Raw genomic sequence first — 22,566 nt, forward strand, 5'->3', positions numbered from 1 at the left:
ATTAAACCTGTATGAATTCTTGGCCAAATCGTGATATCGGTCCCCTCTCGTTCGATCGTTCTGCGTGTGCGTCTTTACTAACTAGACTATGTGCAAAGTGTATGGAGGTTGAAAGAATTAGGTCCCCGCCGCCGGCCGGCCGGCTATGAAATGAAATGAATGGCGGTGAATGGAGAGGAGCTAGCTTAGGCTAGGTGGTGGACTATTTCGCGATAATGCCGAATTCTTCAGTAATTGATTAAATAAGCACTCCTGCATCAAGAAAACTAGTGATTGTTACTGTAGATCCTTGTAATGGTTGTACTTGTGTAGCCCGACCACAGACGCCGTGCGAAGCGCGACACTCGGTGACACTTGTGTAAAATACCGCGACGTACATAAAGCATGCATGCATGACCGCGATCGCGATGACGGGGATATGTGTGTGCGGTGCAGAAAACCCTGTAAAGTACAAGTAGATGTATGACCCAATTTCTTTTAATCAGTTTTATGCCTTCACTCAAAACTTCCTACCTTTTTGTTTGGACACCCATTTCTCAGAATGTGAAGCTGTTGGCATCCCTGGAGTGGAGTCACAATCATGGCTGCGGTGATGAGTGACGGAGGACAGGGTCCGTCGGTAATCTGGGACTTTGATCCCAACCTCACTGACGAGATCTACAAAGACCTTGGGGTGGAGGAATTGTCCGTCATGGAAGACAAGGCAGGTGCAAAGCAAGGCCTCCCAAAACTGAAAGGAAAGACTGCTAGTGGAGCAAAGGTATAATGGGTGTGGCAAGATCTCTTGCTCTATTTTTTTTTCTTCTTAAATTGTAGCATTATTATTATTATTTTTTTTTTTTTTTTTTTGGGGGGGGGGGATGAGGAAGTAGCAATAGGGATGCTTCCCTTAGCTGCCCAACAGCAAAAACTGTTTAATATATAGATATAAACCAGAGCTGCACACTAACCCCCCTTTTTTTCTACTTGTCCAACCTGACTGTCGGACCAGTAGGTATACCCAGTTTTTCCATGAGAACTGGTCCATTCCTAAAAAAAAAAGTTACTGGTCCAACACAGACCACAGTAATTTGTGCTGGTCCTGGACCATCAGACCAGTGCCAGTGTGCAGCAATGTATAGACAACTAAATTTTATTTTTGCATGCCTCGTGTGAAAAAGACCAAACACACACAATGTAGTTTCCCTTGTTTGTTTTTTTTATTTCTTTTTTTGTGTGTGTGTGTTTTAGTTTTGTAATTATGGGTAGGGGGAGATTAATATGCTGTTCTTCTTTTTCCTTTTGAAGTACAGTACACCATCTCATGTACAATTGTATTATCTTGCTTGTAATGATTGACTGGACTGTGGGTGTTAGAAGAGAATATACTTTGAATAATGTTAGTGAGAGAAATGTATCTCTGTCAAAAAGTAGTAAAACTAGTACCCATGATATGATGTGGTAGCAGATAGTTTTGATATGGCTTTACAATGCTTATAGGTTTTACTGTAGTGGAAAGATCATGGTGTTTTTCAAAGAGAAGTGCGATTCAGAATGTGTAAATAAAGAGTTGTTGCCGTAACACTACAGTTAAATTCTATACATGAGTGTGTATTTCCATATTCATTTACGTATATTTTTCCGTCAAACTGGATCTGAAGATGGTTAAAAAAAACCAAAAAAATCTTTTATATCAATATATAAAATTTTCCCATAAACTTGTAACATGCCATTGTTATTACCCGAGATTGATTGGTAAAAAAGGAAATTAGAATGACTAGATTTGATGTGTACAACTTGTATACATGTATTACTATACATTTTCCTCTGGAACATGCCTCTTATACAGACTTTCTGTACTTTCAGGGAACTGCTGGTCAAGGCAAAAATGCTGTACGTCACACCACACCTAGTCCTGCTAGTCTGAAGACATCTACACAAAACCACATCCACAATGGGACAGACTGCAGTTGCAAGCGTCGCATCCTAGAAAGCAGCAAGCAACCAGGTATTTTACTGTTCTCTCTTTCGGAAACTTATTATACTGAGGTATCATAATTATGGTACAACTGAAAGTCCCTTCTCAAATTGCTGCAGAACGCTTGCCCGGACTTGAATTTTACTTCACCCCCCCCCCCCCCCCAAAAAAAAAAAAAAAAAAAAGTTCAAAAATATAAGAAAATGATGTAGAAACTCATTTCAGTCAAGGGCTTCAGGACACCCAATCATTTGAATAAACAACACATGTTAATTGACACACGTAACACATTTGAGTAACAAACATGATTTGATTGAGTGTCGGTGTTGCATTGCATTGGGGCTTCCTTATGCAAGTTGGAAAGTGGCTGAAATGAAATGAAAGTGTGTTCCATCACTATGCAAACAGTCTTTAAGCCTCTGGTTGACTTTGTAGGTTTGTAGGGGGGGGGGAAGAGTGACAAAATGTGACTTATGAAGCTTTGGCTTGCCCAATTCTGGGAAACATTTTTTGTCTTAGTGTTCCAAATCACTTGCCGGACATTGATTTTCACTTGCCCCCGGGCAGTTGGGCTAGCGCTTATGTTGCACTTGGACTGGTGCATCCGTGATAGCTTTTAGAACAGCATAAAGAACCCTGCTGCCTGCTGTTCACTTGATTCAATATATCTGATTTTCCATATCTGATTTTCAGATTCTTTCTCATGTCTCTCTGATGAAGTCATCCTCGCAATATTCCGGTGGCTTCAGATCAAGACGCTCACACACTGCGCTAAGGTTAGCAGGAGGTGGCGACAGCTGGCGTAAGTGATCCAGAAATGTGGGCTGTAGTTGGAACGACGTCTGCCCGCAGAAGAATTCCTTCTTATGTTTGGTTGAGTTTTCCCCAAGATGCAGTTTCACTTCCCCAAAAATGAGAGGATGAAATGTTTATGAGATGTTTATGCATCATCAAATCAGGTGTAATTAGAATGGTCATTTTAACACTGTCATTTCAAGAAAGAGTGTAAGTTATAATTGCTGACCATACAAGCAGCAAGAAAGTTCAATGCCTTCTTGCAAATGAATTTAAATTTATGCCTTGCCTGTGTACCAAAACTTGCCAGTGGGGAAAGGAAGACATAAAACCACCACTTCCTCGTTTTCATTTTAATAATGCAGGGGACACTTGTCAGACTTTAACTCACATAGGAAGTGGTCAATACTTTAAAGGACAAGTTCACCTTCATAGACATGTGGGTTGAGTGAATGCAGCAATATTAGTAGAACACATCAGTGAGAGTTTGAGCAAAATCAGACAATCCGTTAAAACGTTATGAATTTTTGAAGTTTCTGCTCAGTCACGGCTGGATGAGAAGAATACTATAGCTTGTGATGTCACATGAGTACAACGATATAAAGAAAATAAAGAAAATTCAACATATTTCCATTTTTCTCGCACAACAAAAGAACACTCGACTTCTCTCTTTCAGAAGGCAGGGGGAATAATATTACCCTTAACATACATCAGTAGCAAATCGAAGAAATGTGCACTTTATTCAAAAAGTAAAGTTTTGTGAAATTCTCTTTTTATTTTCGTTAAAGAGTTGTACGCATGTGACATCATACACTGTAGTAGTCTTCTCTTCCAGCAGTGACTGCGCAGATACTTAAAATATTCGTAACTTTTGAACAGATTGTCCAATTTTCCTCAAGCTTTCACTGATGTGTTCTACTGATATTGCTGCATTCTCTCAATCCTTATGTGTATGAAGGTGGACTTGTCCTTTAACATATAAATCATTATCAATGTGTTGTTTAGCTTGTTATCTTTCTCTACAATGTATCTATCTATCTTTCTTTCTATCTATCAATCTATCTATCTATCTATCTATCTATCTATCTATCTGTCTGTCTATCTGTCTATCTTCCAACCTACCTACCTGTATGCATCTATCCATTGTGTATATGTGTATGTATACACACATGGAACAGGGACATCTGGAGAAATTACATCTTTACATACATTGATAACAACTTCTGCTGGTGATAATATAATATATTAGGAATTTTCTTTTGCTCCCATGATCTTGCTTGTTTTTCATGGTTTATTTTGTAAACACACTTTTATTTATTTTCTTCTCTGCTATGTGTGTCACTGAAACCAGATTTCAGCAGATTATCTCATTGATTTTAACACAGATATGATGAGGAGCTGTGGAGGAGGGTTGACCTTTCATCGCGCAACTTTCCGCCACACATTCTGGGGATGATCCTGCGGAGGGGTGTGACCGCGGCCAAGGTTTCGCGGAGTACCATCGCCGGGCCCGTGTTCAACACAGACGACCAGGAAAGTGCAATGGAGGAAGATGATTCCTTGGAGATTTCAAGGTAAAGTCCCAAAGTTTTTATGCTGAAGTGGGAGACAAAATTCAGTGAGGACTACTGTCACTTTCAGCTGTCTTGCTGATAAGGTGGATCAGTAGACTATCAACAGTAGACAGAGAGAGAGAAGAGAGGCCGGGTAAGAGAAATGAACAAGAGAAACAAACTATGCCTGTGCATTCTTTCACATTAATTAATTTGAAGGCCAAAGAGTACTAATAGATGCAACTGACATGTATGTTTAAACACATAATGTAGCAGGGAAAGTAGTAGTAAAACCTCTTTGATATTCCATTGTGAAGATATGATCTCCCTCCATTTGCCCATCTTTTTCAAGTATCTCTGGACCTATTAAAGCATATATGTAAGTTTAGTGTCGTAGTCAGATTTCACAAGGTCAGGACAATAGAAGAAAACGACGAAGACTCGTTGATTGAGGGGATGAGTTCTTTTATTGGGCTGGCAGCATTGGTGCTCGCATGTAGAAGATAAAACCAAAAAAAAAAACCTCTGCATAAAGCAGAAAACAAGAAAAATCATAATCAGTACATGGTCATGATTTGATTCACTTCATTTGAATAAACGTCATTAAACACATATCACCGACGGGAATTCATATCACCTTTTGCTATATCATTCGCCTGCTAAGTATAAACATGACTTCAATTATGTATTTAACCATATAGAGTCATTATTACATCTCAAAATCCATTAATCACCAAATGGATATAAAAGGAATCGTCCAAAAAAAAAGGATTGTTATTTTCAATCATAACAATGCATCTCATCGATAAACTCTAATCAAACCAATTATTTATCTGTTTGTAACTCGATCCCTCATTTTCATATTCAAACACATGTACATGATACACAAGACAATACTAACTTCAGTGTGCAATCTTACCTCATAAACACTAAACAACAACTGGTATCATTTGATAACTACCGAAAAAAAATAGGATAACACTATACAAATACTTGACATATACATTTGTTCACTGATGGCACTATAAACACTTTGGCACATACCAACATACCAATTGCTTGATGAGGATGGATGATATAAAAATGAAAATACATGTATATCATAAACTCGGCCATCCTGACTCTTAACTCACCCAACTGAGGTTTTGCTCTCACCAGCCTTGGACGCCAACTGCAAGACCAGTAGACTCGCTCACCAGCTGAATCTATTGTGTGTGCAATATAATAAACCCTAAGTGTACCGAATTGTACTAAACAACTTTGAATCATAAACAATAATAACAGTGATTAAACCCAATGACACCATACAGTGTATAATATCACTGTCACCTAAGCTCCTATTCCTGTCATAATTCGTTCACAAAATTATCTGTATAAGTTATAAATCCAAAACATGCAATTGTATGTATGTGAACACAACCATAATGCTCATATGTAACTGCATGTGATAACTCAAGACAGATGTTGACTGTCTCTGGCATGCTACGATTCACAGAGAAGGATAGCATATTATATCTCAAACATACTGTTAAATGCTTGAACACTTTTCATGTGTTACCAGATACACAAATCTCATGCGTGACACAATGTGCTTTTACATTTCAGTGATCAGCATAAAGTGTATTATGTGGAAACTCAAAGGAGTACAGTGTACATTTATATTCCACAAAATGAATAATTAGTCATGTAACTAATACCTCTTCAACACTGACCAACTACCATAATCATACAGGTATATAGTAAATATTACCATAATATTCACTTACTAATAAGCCATTACTGTGCTGTTATGCAATACACAAAATTCTTATAAACAAACATACCTTCACTCTTCGAAGAGCTGTAATCTGTGTCACCCTCTAGTGACTCAGACACCAGACTTTGACTTTGGTTCTCCCACGAAACGGAACCCTGATTAAAATTAATGATAATACTTAATCAATACCTCCAAATGTTATACTAATCACATTCCTAATTAACACATGTAACATCACCTCTAGTGTTAATCTGAGTATTACAGCACTATAACTTTTATCCGCATATAAAATAACCTTTGTCTATAAGTATGTTAACCTGCAACTGAGTCTGAAAAGTAGACTAACCCAAACTTTACGCAGGGCACAGTACCACACTTCCAAGACAAAACTTCATTATTGTACTTATGCTCCACTGCTCGTTGAGGGATTTTGTTCATGTAACTTGACTCTTCCTACTATGCCTGTTCTCAAACCATTTCTACAGTGTACCTCACACTGTCTTGAGAAAAGGAGCATGCTTATTACATGATCTTATACAATATAACATTATTCGACACGAATGAATAACACATAAAAGTTTCCCTTCATTAATCAGTCACAAAACTAAAAGTTTGTGATACACACTCTTCATTCTTATGGCGTGTGTGTACAGCACATGTATACCTAATCAGTGCAGCTGTCCACAATGTTGGCTCTATATTACACTGGACATATACTGTGATGCTACTCATACCACCAACTTCTGCAAAACAAAGCCAAACTTATAATGGTCATTAAAAGTCATATTCCTTTGTTGATCTGACCTTAAATCACATAGTGGATTATACAAAAGTATGTCCTACATTACTGATACGTAAATTGATAAAACATACCTCACAAGTCTGTCAAAAACCCAGCTCTTTCGATGACTCTTTTCAGCTAGCACATCCAGCAATCCAACACATCCAAAAACCACCAGTGCATCTCAGGAGGAGTGCTGGTCAAGCACTTTTCCTAGCAGAGGGCTAGTTTTCCTTGCCACCTCACCTCATTAGGTATGCAATATCAATCCACCAACTACTAGTCAAGTAGTCATATAACCAAATTTTGTACCCAATCAATTGCCTTTTACACGATATGCAATCGCAACATACTCTTAGTGACAATAACAAAATAATTATCTGAATATTTACGATGTGGCATGGTACTATATTTCCTCCTCAGTGGAAGGATATAGAGTGATGAGGCCTACTGACCAGCTGACCAGCTGCTCCCTGTCACTCTTTCTGGCATACAGTGCCTACCGTTGTCCTCCAGATCCTTATCTTTGACACTCTGGCTTGCTCTGGCACAGCCTCCTTTGTTTACACTGTGGATACACATCTCATAAGGAGAGTGCAAATTTCCACTCTCCTACAATCCATCCTGACAATTCCATGATAGACCTCAATCATGCATAATAAACATTTATATACATTTATACATATTCTCTGTTAAACGAATATCGCAACGATTTACACTGTGTCGTCTAACTAATCGTTTGTTAATAGTACACTTCCGTAACACAAACAAAATTACTTTGATACCTGTGCAAAATCTATTGATAATCGATAGCAAACTTTGGCATTCTGTGGGGATTAGTATGTAATCCTTTCGTTGTCCGTTGGGATCGACGAAGGACCGTGCCCCTATCATCATCATTATGTCTTGCAACTTGCTCATCCAATAGCGGAAATCTGACATAAGGGTGCTCACCCTCTTCATCATCGTCGTCGTCATGGTCAGTATCTGAGCATTGGTTCTCGTTAACACTGTCATCATTATCAGCACCACCCTGAAGGTTGGAAGGCGTTACAATATGATGCTCATCCACTCTTGGATCTAACATCAGCAGTCTTCTATGCACAGTTTTCACTGCTCCTCCGTGAATCGGACGAATGGTACAGACATCTCCTTCCGGGTTCACCTTTATCACGATGTGCGCATCACGGAAAAACTTATCAGCAAGTTTGTGCCTGTTCGAAAATGCTGTCTGTCTCAACAAGACTCGGTGTCCAACCCTCAGAGTAGGATGCTGGTAACCTATGTCGTGTCTGCGTTTGTCATCGAGAGCTCGCTTTTTCAAGCTGTCCTCTGCCAGGGCATTCATCTTAGTTAGGGCATTGGCTTGTTCTTCGACAAAGTCATGATCCCATTCCTGCTGTGCTCGAGATAACAGGTGGTCAAGAGGGATGCATGGTTCCCTCCCATACATGAGTCTGTAGGGTGAAAATCCAGTCGATCGATGTGGTGTTGAATTGTAGATAAACACCAAATGAGACATCATCTCCGGCCATCTCTTCCTTTCATTAGGCTCCAAAGAACGCAACATTCCGCAAAGTGTTCTATTAAATCGCTCCGTTTGCCCGTTGCCCTCGGGGTGATAGGGCGTGGTACGCGATTTTCTGATACCATACAGAACACATACTTCTTTGATCAAGTGTCCCTCGAAGTCTCTGCCCTGATCAGAATGGATGCGAAGAGGGATCCCGTAATGGACAAACCAAACATCGCGTAAGACTTTTGCAACCGTGTGGGCACTCTGATCTCGACACGGAATCGCCTGCGAGTACTTCGTGTAGACGTCAGTCATTACGAGAATGTCTTCATATCCTCCTCGACCTCGGTCCATCTTCAAAAAGTCTATTGCTAGAACTTCATTTGGCCTGAATGCTAGTAAGTGGCGCATAGGGCTTCTGACTGCGGGAGTCGGTGCTTTGGCCATTGTACAGTTAAAGCACGTCTTGATATGCTGCCGTACATCTGCATTCAATCCAGGCCAGAAACATCTCTTCTGCAACAATGCAAGAGTTCTTGTCACGCCTTGATGTCCCCATCTGTCATGTGCGGACTCTAGTATGACCTTCCTCATCTTGGTTGGGACAAGTAATTGCTCTACAAACTCTTGTTTGAAAGACACACGTCGATACAAGACTCCATCCTTTTCAGTGATGTGGTCCCATTCTCGTAAGTAGCTCTTCACAGATGGTAGTTCATCTGGCATTGGCTCGGTTGGCTTCTTTTTCTCCCTCCAGTAGTTCCATACTCGTCCTAATGCTTCATCACCTTGCTGCAGCTCAGACAGTTGTGAAGGGCTGAATGATGGGAAGATACTGGATTTACAGTCGTCGTCTGTCGCCTGTCGAGATGGTCGTCTATTCTCAGCTTCGGAGAGAACTTCTACTGGCATGGCAGAACAATTTAGCATCACGTTTATGCACTCATCTTCATCTGTTTCTTTGTCACGAGGACGGCGGCTAAGTGCATCAGCACACCGATTTAGTTTACCTGCTTGATACTTTATTTCCAGTTCAAATGGTGCTAACTGAGCGACCCATCTTTGCTCTGTAGCCCCTAGCTTCGCAGTATCCAAATGTGCCAGTGGATTGTGATCTGTGCGCACTTCAGTCTTGCTTCCTATTAGATACTCCCTGAACTTATCTGCGATGGCCCATTTCAACCCGAGGAGCTCTAACTTGAAGCTTGAGTAATCCGGGTAGTGTCTCTCGGCATGTCTTAACCCCCTGCTTGCATATGATAGTGGGTGCAGCTTGCCATCGTCACCTTCTTGTAACAGACACGCTCCCAATCCTCTCAACGAAGCATCCACCTCCACCACAAAAGGCTTTTCAAACCTGGGGTAACCCAACACTGGCGTCGTTGTAAGTGCGTGCTTCAACCCATCAAACGCACACTGAGCCTCCTCTGTCCACTCAAATGTTTGCACACCCATTGCTCTGTGCCTGCTCTTCGATTTCTTGGACATAGGTTGACACTTCCCAACCAGGGTATGTAGTGGGGCCGCTATTGCCGCAAATCTCGCCACGAATCGTCTATAATAAGACGCGAGTCCCAGAAAAGAACGTAGTTCTCCAACATTTGTGGGGCGGGGCCATGTCCTAATCGTCTCAATCTTGGTCGGGTCGACGGATATACCTGCTGCTGTAACCACATGTCCAAGGTGATGCACTTCTTCCTGCAGAAATTTGCATTTTCTACCCTTCAACTTCAAGTTGTATTCCATCAGTCGTGTGAACACCATCTGCAACCGGGCCACATGTTCTTCAAGTGTTGCAGAAAACACTAGGATATCATCTAGGTAAATGACAACATGGGTCAGATTCAAGTCACCCAGTACTAGTTCCATCAGACGTTGGAATGTACTAGGGCTATTGACTAGCCCTTGGGGCATCCGTAGAAATTCAAAGAGACCCCAGGGTACTCTGAAAGCAGTCCGCTCAATGGAACTCTCGTCCATGGCCACTTGGAAATACCCGTTAGCCAGATCCAATGAGCTGAAGAACCTCGCTCCGCCTAGTGCCTCAAGTGTCTCCTCTATCCGAGGGAGTGGGAAGGAGTCTCTGACTGTTCGACTGTTGAGTTGCCTGTAATCGATACAGACTCGAAGGGATCCGTCCTTCTTGCGGACAGGGACAACTGGGCTAGCAAATGGGCTGCTAGACTTCCTGATAATCCCCTTCTCTAACATCTCTTGCAGGAGAGCTTTCATCTCTGGGACACAATTCGGTGCAATGCGTCGATAAGGCAACCGTATGGGGGACTCATCGCGGAGCTGAATCCGATGAGGAATAGCAGTGCAACACCCCAGACTCATGTCACTCTCCACAAATGCTCCTGCATTTTCAGACAACAACTTTGCTATCTTGTCAGCCTGTTCCCTGTCTAGATGATCCAGTGTTACTCCAGATGGTAGCTGCAGTTTCACTCCACATGCAGTAACATACTCTCCAGCCTTATCTTCCGTCAATATTGGCTGTAAGTCCTCTTCAACTCGAGTTGTCGGTTCTCCGCCAGCTTCAACAGCAACATCAGCGATGTTTACCTCGACAAAGCCATCTCTTTCGAGTAACACAACCTCTTCTGTTAGCTCCACCCTAACAGCTGATGCCACAGGTGTTCCTTTCTCAAGCTTCATTACATCACTGCTCCGGTTTGCAACAGTCACGTGTACCGTTTGATGATCAACCTGAATGCACCCATCATAGATGTCTAATGCCTCTCTTCCTACATCTGACAGCTGCTTTAGGGGTCCCACTAGCACATCATTGCCAGTTTCGTTTGACTGCGATTTCCATGTCGTATCGACTACTACATCAGCTCCTTCCAGCAGCGTACCTTTCTCTATGTTGCACTGTAACCTTCTCACAGTCAGAGGTGGCATTACCTCATCCTCTGTCGTGGTGAGCATAGAAGTTGCGACAGACTTGGTCACCTCCCTTTTTGGTATTTGGAGAGTTTCTTTGATGAGACCCCATCCATCCGTAGTGGGAATGTCTCCTTCCTGCAGAATTACACGTAGCGCATTGCATCCTAGTATGATCGGGTAGTCATCCCTCCGGTTTGTGTAGACTCCATCCTCCACAATGAGGAATCCTACTTCAGCACTTTTTCCTCGCACAGTTATTGGGACACGCATATACCCCATAATCGGTACGATGTTTCCCGTCACCCCTACTACTTTCACACCACTGCCACGTCCGTCTAGAGGCCCTACCCTCTTCCTTAGGTGTTCGTTGTAGAATGAGGCTGGGATGAGGCTGGCCTCCGCCCCAGTATCGAGAATACATCCTGCTTTTACACCGGCTATGTCCACGTCAGCGGTAGGACTTCTTGCAACCAACAATGAGGGTATGTCGTCTTTCTTATTACTCTGCTGCAGTGTCCGCACACCAGCCTGGGTACCAGCTGCTGCAGGTGGTTCGGGCTGGCTTGGGGGTGCATCTTGCCGCCTTGGTGGCATTGTCTGCTGAGTTTGGGAAGTTTGCTGCTGGCTACGCTGTGCAGGCTGTTGACTCTCCTGTGCCGCTTCGGGGCAATCCCGACGCTGGTGCCCGGGCTTACGGCAACCATAACACATCATGGGAGAACGGCAATCCTTTTTCACGTGTCCCTTCCTCCCACAATTATAACAGGTGGTGTCTTTCTTCTGGCGAGGTGGTAGTAGAACTGAAGGTGCCGACCCTTGCTGTATGGTCTGCATGGTGGTGACCACTGCCTTCAGCGTTTCCTTCAGTTCTGATAACTCTTCCTTCATCTCCCTCACTGATGAAGAGTCGTCCTTAATACCAACTCGAGCGGTGCCTACTTCAAACTCCCGAACTTTAGGACGCGGCATTGTTGGATCATCATCCTGGAAGCTGTCAAGAACGGATTCTCTCATTTCCGCGAACGTTTGATCCTTACCAGACATCACGATGCGCCTCAACTCGCGCTGGATCGTCCGGTCCTTCACACCTTTCACGAACCTCTCCTTTAGAGTACCATCTCTCAGTAGTTTTAAGGCCTTTTTTTCTTCCCCAGATGAAATGGCTTCCATTCGATCGTACAAACGGAGGAGATATCCGCTGTAATCCGCGAGCGATTCCCCTTCTTGTTGCAACCGACTGTGGAGCTCGGAACTAAGCGACTGCACAGATTCTAGCCGACCAAATCTTGACTGGAGCGCTTGTTGGAGCTTTGACACATCTTTTCGGAATGCAGCGTCGCGACACAGTACCTCCTCCTTCGCCGGGCCGACCAGGTGTGTCACTAGTACTCGTGCTTTCTCACTATCTTCCAACTTGTAATAATTACAGTACTCGTCGAATTCGTCGAGCCACTCTCGAATCGTCGGGTCGTCACTCTTCAGAGGCGCGCCGCGGAATTTTGATAACTTGACTGCTGGCATCGCTCGCGATGTTGACAGGCTTCGGAAGGCTCCTGTCAAGGCCATCACCATTTCGTTAATGCTTGAGGCCTGCGCCCCACCACTTGTAACCTCTTCGTCTCCAGGCATCTTGACGGTTAACACAAGGGCCTGCTGGTTTACAAGGGGGAAAAGAAATGCTACTGTTACAATTTGAAATACAGTACAGTATGTAATTCTTACTCAGTACACCTCTTTACATGTACCACAGCTGAAGGCTTTTTTTTCTTCTCTTCTTCTCACGTCGTCCTCGATGCTCCGTCGATAGCCAATCTGCCGGTAGACTCCAATCAGCCAGTGGACCAATCCCACTCCTGACACCACTTTGTCGTGGTCAGAGTTCACAAGGTCAGGACAATAGAAGAAAACGACGAAGACTCGTTGATTGAGGGGATGAGTTCTTTTATTGGGCTGGCAGCATTGGTGCTCGCATGTAGAAGATAAAACCAAAAAAAAAACCTCTGCATAAAGCAGAAAACAAGAAAAATCATAATCAGTACATGGTCATGATTTGATTCACTTCATTTGAATAAACGTCATTAAACACATATCACCGACGGGAATTCATATCACCTTTTGCTATATCATTCGCCTGCTAAGTATAAACATGACTTCAATTATGTATTTAACCATATAGAGTCATTATTACATCTCAAAATCCATTAATCACCAAATGGATATAAAAGGAATCGTCCAAAAAAAAAGGATTGTTATTTTCAATCATAACAATGCATCTCATCGATAAACTCTAATCAAACCAATTATTTATCTGTTTGTAACTCGATCCCTCATTTTCATATTCAAACACATGTACATGATACACAAGACAATACTAACTTCAGTGTGCAATCTTACCTCATAAACACTAAACAACAACTGGTATCATTTGATAACTACCGAAAAAAAATAGGATAACACTATACAAATACTTGACATATACATTTGTTCACTGATGGCACTATAAACACTTTGGCACATACCAACATACCAATTGCTTGATGAGGATGGATGATATAAAAATGAAAATACATGTATATCATAAACTCGGCCATCCTGACTCTTAACTCACCCAACTGAGGTTTTGCTCTCACCAGCCTTGGACGCCAACTGCAAGACCAGTAGACTCGCTCACCAGCTGAATCTATTGTGTGTGCAATATAATAAACCCTAAGTGTACCGAATTGTACTAAACAACTTTGAATCATAAACAATAATAACAGTGATTAAACCCAATGACACCATACAGTGTATAATATCACTGTCACCTAAGCTCCTATTCCTGTCATAATTCGTTCACAAAATTATCTGTATAAGTTATAAATCCACAACATGCAATTGTATGTATGTGAACACAACCATAATGCTCATATGTAACTGCATGTGATAACTCAAGACAGATGTTGACTGTCTCTGGCATGCTACGATTCACAGAGAAGGATAGCATATTATATCTCAAACATACTGTTAAATGCTTGAACACTTTTCATGTGTTACCAGATACACAAATCTCATGCGTGACACAATGTGCTTTTACATTTCAGTGATCAGCATAAAGTGTATTATGTGGAAACTCAAAGGAGTACAGTGTACATTTATATTCCACAAAATGAATAATTAGTCATGTAACTAATACCTCTTCAACACTGACCAACTACCATAATCATACAGGTATATAGTAAATATTACCATAATATTCACTTACTAATAAGCCATTACTGTGCTGTTATGCAATACACAAAATTCTTATAAACAAACATACCTTCACTCTTCGAAGAGCTGTAATCTGTGTCACCCTCTAGTGACTCAGACACCAGACTTTGACTTTGGTTCTCCCACGAAACGGAACCCTGATTAAAATTAATGATAATACTTAATCAATACCTCCAAATGTTATACTAATCACATTCCTAATTAACACATGTAACATCACCTCTAGTGTTAATCTGAGTATTACAGCACTATAACTTTTATCCGCATATAAAATAACCTTTGTCTATAAGTATGTTAACCTGCAACTGAGTCTGAAAAGTAGACTAACCCAAACTTTACGCAGGGCACAGTACCACACTTCCAAGACAAAACTTCATTATTGTACTTATGCTCCACTGCTCGTTGAGGGATTTTGTTCATGTAACTTGACTCTTCCTACTATGCCTGTTCTCAAACCATTTCTACAGTGTACCTCACACTGTCTTGAGAAAAGGAGCATGCATATTACATGATCTTATACAATATAACATTATTCGACACGAATGAATAACACATAAAAGTTTCCCTTCATTAATCAGTCACAAAACTAAAAGTTTGTGATACACACTCTTCATTCTTATGGCGTGTGTGTACAGCACATGTATACCTAATCAGTGCAGCTGTCCACAATGTTGGCTCTATATTACACTGGACATATACTGTGATGCTACTCATACCACCAACTTCTGCAAAACAAAGCCAAACTTATAATGGTCATTAAAAGTCATATTCCTTTGTTGATCTGACCTTAAATCACATAGTGGATTATACAAAAGTATGTCCTACATTACTGATACGTAAATTGATAAAACATACCTCACAAGTCTGTCAAAAACCCAGCTCTTTCGATGACTCTTTTCAGCTAGCACATCCAGCAATCCAACACATCCAAAAACCACCAGTGCATCTCAGGAGGAGTGCTGGTCAAGCACTTTTCCTAGCAGAGGGCTAGTTTTCCTTGCCACCTCACCTCATTAGGTATGCAATATCAATCCACCAACTACTAGTCAAGTAGTCATATAACCAAATTTTGTACCCAATCAATTGCCTTTTACACGATATGCAATCGCAACATACTCTTAGTGACAATAACAAAATAATTATCTGAATATTTACGATGTGGCATGGTACTATATTTCCTCCTCAGTGGAAGGATATAGAGTGATGAGGCCTACTGACCAGCTGACCAGCTGCTCCCTGTCACTCTTTCTGGCATACAGTGCCTACCGTTGTCCTCCAGATCCTTATCTTTGACACTCTGGCTTGCTCTGGCACAGCCTCCTTTGTTTACACTGTGGATACACATCTCATAAGGAGAGTGCAAATTTCCACTCTCCTACATTAGATAGAAGTATAAAACTTTCACTTTCTCTGTTGAGAAGATCCTCTCTCTACATCCATCAATTGTTCCATGGTATCTTTTGGACCTTTGCAAATAAAGATATAAAACTTACTTTTATACCAGGGATTATTATTCTTGTTACAATAATTCATCGTTTGCCAATGTTTCTGGATATATTTTGTAAGTGATGATGAAATGTGTTCAAATTTTCTTGTGCAGAGGTGATTATACAGTGGAAACTTGATATAACGAGATGGTCGGGACCAAGTCGTTTTCCTCGTTATAGCCGATATCTCGTTACATCAGTAGGCATAAAAGGAAGCATATAACATAAAGACATTAATTTGCACATGTGGGACTACCCATCATCTTTCATCAATACTGATAACTTGATAATGTGTGTGAGGGAATTACTCACCTTTATGGGTAAGAAGATGTTTGTCGCCAATGAAATGCAATATCAAGAATGTGTTTCTGATAATAATTGTAGATGTTTGAATTTGTAAATTCATATAGCTTGCGATTGTGTCAAGATCGTCTGTGGATTGGTATGTGGTTATAGTATGGGTGTGTGTTGTGTGTGGAAAGCTTGAATATGGTCTGCACAATGCAGTGTGTGTATGTGACACATTCTATATGTACATTATGACTGCTTGTGTGTGAAGATGGGGAATTCCCTACGTAGAAAGCCAATCACAGCATCAGATTGCCTCACACCTGCTAAACGTCATGATGATGTCATGTTTACATATGGCCGTCCCACCACATTTTCTGCATGTATCAGTGTGCGCGCACACACACACATACACGAACAACATGCGGTGCTAGCTAGAGTGCACTGAAGAAAATGTGTGTGTACAAGGCAGTTTTTGGCGCATCGAGCTTTACAATCTCGGAAGATGATAGCACAGGCGAAGTAAAGCTTACCCGAAGACATTTTGCTTTACCTCGCTATAACAGGTTTGATTGGCTATGTTTTTCTTTGTTTGGAAGTCACAAAATTTATCTCGTTATAGCAGTTATTTCGTTAAAGCCGATCTCGCTATAAGAGTAGCATTTTACATAGACTTGTGTGGAAGGAAATTTGGGACCGGGAACATTTCCTCGTAATAACCGATATCTCGTTATAGCAGTGTTCGTTATACCGAGTTTCCCCTGTACAATTTCCTACAATTATTATTCATCCATTGCTGATGTTTTTTGGATGTACATTTGTATGCCCGAATACCGGTAGAAGATGAAAGATTAAATGTTCTAACTTTCTTCCCAATGTAGAACTCCTCTCCCCGCATCCACCCATCTCTCCCTGGCGTCACTGGACCTGTCAGCCTGCATCACTGACGACCCCACCAGCATCCAGTCCATCCTTGAGAGGTGCCACGCCCTCCAGAGGCTAAGCCTGGAGAGCTGCAGTCTCAACGAGGGTGCCCTTCATTCCTTGGCTGCCGCGTGCGGCTCCATCCAGGTCCTCAATCTTGCCATGTGTCGACTGGCCTGCCACAGCGGACTGGTCGCTCTCCTCACCAATGCGCAGCAGTGAGTTTCCTTTCGCTTTCATGTCAGAACATGACATTTAGTGAAGATGTAAATGTGCGTAGGTTTGATTTGGTAAGATCTTCCAATCCTTTGTGTACTTGGAGCACAAAAATCCTCAGTGGTACTTTACACACTGTCCTGTATATGGCCCTGGGACAGAAAGGATGATGATGATGATGATGATGATGATGATGATGATGATGATGATGATGATGATGATGATGATGATGATGATGAAACAGCATTTATATAGCGCAATTACATGTAATTTGTAGAAACATTCAAAGGCGCCCCGCTCCCACAATGTGTCACACATTATTCACAAAGTTGCTGGAAAAGATAAGTCTTCAGTTCAGACTTGAAGGTATTGAGGCTGTTGCAATTCCGAAGCAGGAATCAAACATTGTTGGTTAGATTTACTTAACAAAGCCAGCATGAACATGATGTTGAAATATTTCTGTAAAGAAGCGCCATCACTATGTAACAAGGAGACCCTTCCTCTTCAGTTGGAGTCAGAACTGACTTTGGAAAATAATCTTGCCCGTTGTAACCTTTGATTTTCATAGACTGACCTGCCTGAACATGTCATGGGTCAACCTGTCCCGGTCCGCTCTCGCCCAGGTCATTCCAGTCCTGTCTCCATGCCTTCAGCAACTCAACCTCAGCGGCTATCGGGAGAAACTAAAAGACGAAGGTATCTAGTTTGTTTTTGTTTTGTTATGTTTTGTTTTGTGTTTTTTTTTTATGTGACATGGGCCCACACGGCAACCTAGGTGGAAGTTTCTGAGATTTATCATGACAGATGCTGTTTAGACTTGACTGCATGAATATTTGCTCAGAATGGCCTACTGTTTAAAGTGCCAAGTGTTGCTGGTCTTTTGAACAAGCAAACCTTTGAAAGAATCACATGTTCAATTAACTTGCCTTCAGACTTCATGTGCTTCGGGTATGTGACGAGATTACTAGTGTGATTCTTCTTTGACAGTTTTGAGAAATGTTCACTTAGTACGCCCATAGCCCATATCTTTTTTGTTCAATCTTATAATAGAAATGGCCTCTTTTGATCAAGTGTATTGGAACATATATCAGTCGTTTTGTGCATGGTTTAGGTCCATATGAAATACAAAGAATTTGTCTACACACATTCAACTTTACTTACAACTGGATCTGACAGAGACATGAATTCCGGTGTTTGGGTTAATTTTTAGGTTTAGTTAATGTGAGGATTTGGATTAGGGCCAGGATTATGTTTGTGGGTAGAATTTGTTTGGCTTAGCATGCAGATATTTCATGGGATCAATTTTAACAAGAGCAAATGTCATGGGACTGGAATGGTTAGAATTGAATATAATAGATGTATATATTATATAAATATATGTCTCCATATGTATCATGTGTTCATGTACAATCCATGTACACTGTACATTCATCTGAGGTAAAAGAGAAAGATTGGAAGAAGACAATTTAAAGAAATGACCAATAATGCTCACCGGACCATCTCTTTCCATCTTTCTACCACATTCTCCTTTGGGCTGTTTTGACAAAGACGTCACTGTTCTGGTGTCGCGGTGCAAATCTTTGGTGGAGCTGGACCTGAGTGACTCCACCGTGTTGACCAACCACGCCCTGGCAGCCATCACCGAGAGCTTGGCCGAACTTCGACACCTGTCACTCAGCCGCTGCTACGACATACCCCACTACGCATTTGTGTGAGTCGCATACTATGTATACGCCATATATTACTGTAAAACATGATATATTCGCGGAAGGCCTTTTTGCGGCATGACGTTTTCGCGAACTGACACTGGCATTCAATGCATATAGTGTAGACAAGAACTTTCGTGTGCATTTTAATTTGCGAATCTTAGCTCTCGCGAAATTCCCAAAATTAAAATGCACGCGAAGATTCCTCGTTTTACAGAGATTTAATAAGGAGTCTAATTTTTCGAAAATCAGGACTTCCGACGATCTCACGAGTGGTTAAATTCGCGATCGTGGAGTACTGTACCGAATGGAGAAATGTATACCTGTACTTCACATTCATATCAGGATCAGAGTCAATATTTTCTTGTGTCTTTAATTTCGCGAATAACACCTGACTCGCGAAATTCGCAAAAATAAAAACCTCACAAAATTTTTGGCATATACAGTAATTGACATTCTTTTTTTTTGGAGGGAGGGGGGTAATCAGTGATTGGACATCACACTCATTTTTTTTAACGGTAAAACTTAGTTCTCAGAAGGGCTAAAACTTTCTTTTCCACAATTTGGACTTTGCTTGCAATATATTGAAAGGCTCTACCAAGAAACTTGTCCGGCTGATGCGATATGCCATGATAATGAGTTGTTTTAAATGTATTTTGAGATAAAAAAAGTGTGAAACATTTTTAACCCATTGAGGATGGACAGATTTTGCTACAACACGCATTTCCCATAGACCCTTGCCCGAGTATACTCGGGACTCGTCCTCAACGGGTAAAGAGAACGTAAGTCCTACTGTGCACCCTGGTTACCTCAAACGGATCTTTCACTGATATCATGAGTGTGAAAAAGAAATCAAAGAGAAAGAAGCTATTAAAATTGAGAAATAGACAATTGAATGAACGAACAAATGAACCAGGGAATGCTTGAATGAACAAACGAACAGTAATGCCATGCAGTCTTCAGTTATTTGCAGGGGATGTAATTGCTAAATCTTCGGTTGAATTAAAACTTATCTGATTTTTAGTTGGTGAAATTTCCTATTAATGGTACCTTTAGATAATATACAATGAGATCAAAAGAGTGTAATTCATGAAAGTTAATTTCCCTCTTGCTGTATACCCCACTTTTGAACAGGTCAGTGACAGAGATCAAAACAATGAAGGCGCTCGACGTGTTCGGTCTGCTGCAACCGCCTCAGCTGGAGCGCCTGAAGGTCCAGCTGCCCAAGATTGTGATCAACTCCTACCCCTACTCCAGCATTGGGAGACCGACCTTTTCCAGCAAGCAGCCGCGACACATCTGGGGAGTCGAATGCCTGGTCTGATGCACCCCCACTCAGAAACTTGCATACAATTGATCCTTTGCCATGTCCAACTCTTCAACGAGTCCATCACGTCTTCAGCTTTGCCAGAGTCCGTTTTATCGTTGGGCGTCAGATATAAATGTGGACGTAAGATGGGTACAAGTCGATGACTCCAGAAAATAATTTCTCGACAGGCAATCAAGTAAAGATGAGATGTTGGATGGAGCAATTCACACATTGGAATCAGTTGTTCATGCCATGCTATCTGCCTAGAGTAGTTGGCATAGACAGTGATTGTGCACTGATTGTGAGAAAACATGCACACTGAATTTCTACTGTGTGCCTGTAAACGTGGACACAGCACTCAGACATAAGCAGCTACAGCCAGGCACTGCAAGGACTGAATCTCGAGGAAGGATTTTTTTTTTCTGCTCTCTCTCCTTTCTTTCTTTGTTTTGTTTTGTTTTGTTTTGGTAATCACTCATCCAACATTTCATGCAGTCAGATCTTGCAGCAACACATTTGTATGGATGTCGTATCAATTTATTTCTGTCCTTTGCGATGATTATTAAAAACTTTTGTGGCGATGATAGCGCTACACGTGTTTCCCGCCAAAAGTAGCCTTGTGTTCTGATCAACTTCTGTGGTAAAATACCTAGCTGTGTTTGATGGTATGAACAGAATGGTTTAGAATGGGAGAATTATTTACTGCTCCAAAGGTGTCTTGATCGAGTCAGCCTACAGTGTCTTCAGATTGCATTTTATTTTTTATTTTTTTAGCAGAGGTTTTCAGTTGCATAACACTGAATGGATTGTACTATGTTGAGCTAAATTTGTATCTTTTTTTTTTTGATAAGTTGTGATCATTATAATTATTGCATATATGATAAAAAAATGAAACATATTGCTGCTCCAAAAATAGCTTGAAATGGAAATGTTGGTTTGTGTTGTCCTTTTCTGGGAAAAAAAAAAGAAGAAGATAGAGCAATTACATAAAAGTGCTTGTACATCGTATATTCAAAATAGAATATGACATGAAAGAAAGATTTGAATGATGCAAGTTAAGTGGAAGCAAGCATGATTCAGATGATCTTTATCATGTTTTATGTCATTGATGTACATGTCTCGTGTCATTCATGCTTTGAATTTTTGTCGATAGATCTTGGAGATTTAGACTTTTCTGTTGGCAAAGAACGACCGTTTTAACATTTACTACTACTTTTTAAAGTCAAATCAGGCTCATCTTCCCTTTGCATTTAGTGTTATACTTGCTTACAATCATGGTGTCTACAAGTGTACTTATGAAATGATTTGCAATACTGTTTTATCATGGATATTTTAAAGTTATTATTTTCTCTGTGCCTTATGCAACGGATGTACAAAAAGTGCCTGTTTTAGATGATTTTTAGTCATGAACTTCATTTTTCTTGTAAGTATTAGTATCTCCTTTAATAAGAAATCTGGTCCAATTTTTTGAAAAAAAAAAGATACAACTATATGTAGCCTGCCCACATCACAGTGTTTTCATGGAGAAAAACAAAGCAAAACATCTGGACCAGTCTACAAAGACTCGACAGAAGATTGGCAATTAGCATTCTGTGTCAGAAAACCTCCTTACGATGCAGGTTTGTTCTACTGACTGCTGAATATTACATTTTCTGAAATATGACAGGCGTGAAGAGTACTTTAGAAGTGATCACAATAACTGACTGTTAGGCAGATTGGGAATTATTGCAGGTTAAGTTAAATTTCACTTTCCATACATGGTAATTATGGCATGCTGCTTTCCCCCCCCCCCCTCCTTTCTCTCTCCTTTTTGTACACTGCTGTATATATTTGAATATATATGTTAAACACAGAAATAACCTGTTCATATGCAGCCTTATGTTACCAACACTAACAGCAAATTACATTAATTGTACTCAGAGTGTGGTCTTTCTAGCAAGCCTTGAGATGGTGATGAAGTCTTTCATTGAAGTGAAAACATGTTATAATATCAAGTGAGACTGGTGAAGGTGGGCAGGATAGTGAGGTAATTGGTTGTTGAGTCAAGTGTACAGTATATGCTGCATATTTGCAGTGTTCTTGTTTTCCGCCAGTTTTTGCGAGTCGATTGATAATTGCAAGGTTAAGAACTCGCTGAAAT

At 41.0% G+C, this 22,566-nt stretch overlaps 1 protein-coding gene across 1 annotated transcript; it reads left to right on the forward strand.

Annotated features, from left to right (window-relative positions):
• The first annotated feature begins 580 nt into the window (after nucleotides 1–580).
• LOC139739199 (S-phase kinase-associated protein 2-like) lies at nucleotides 581–20,622 on the forward strand. The gene is made up of 9 exons (XM_071649814.1): nucleotides 581–760; nucleotides 1,846–1,990; nucleotides 2,648–2,759; nucleotides 4,138–4,326; nucleotides 9,206–9,214; nucleotides 17,153–17,413; nucleotides 17,980–18,107; nucleotides 18,960–19,122; nucleotides 20,252–20,622. The coding sequence occupies exons 1-9, from the start codon at nucleotides 581–583 to the stop codon at nucleotides 20,439–20,441; spliced, it is 1,377 nt and encodes a 458-aa protein (XP_071505915.1). The 3' UTR covers nucleotides 20,442–20,622.
• Nucleotides 20,623–22,566: the final 1,944 nt, after the last annotated feature.

Source organism: Diadema antillarum, unplaced genomic scaffold, assembly GCF_040938485.1.
Source record: "Diadema antillarum isolate AM-2024a unplaced genomic scaffold, OU_Dant_1.0 seq00000788_RagTag, whole genome shotgun sequence".
NCBI classification, from domain to species: domain Eukaryota; kingdom Metazoa; phylum Echinodermata; class Echinoidea; order Diadematoida; family Diadematidae; genus Diadema; species Diadema antillarum.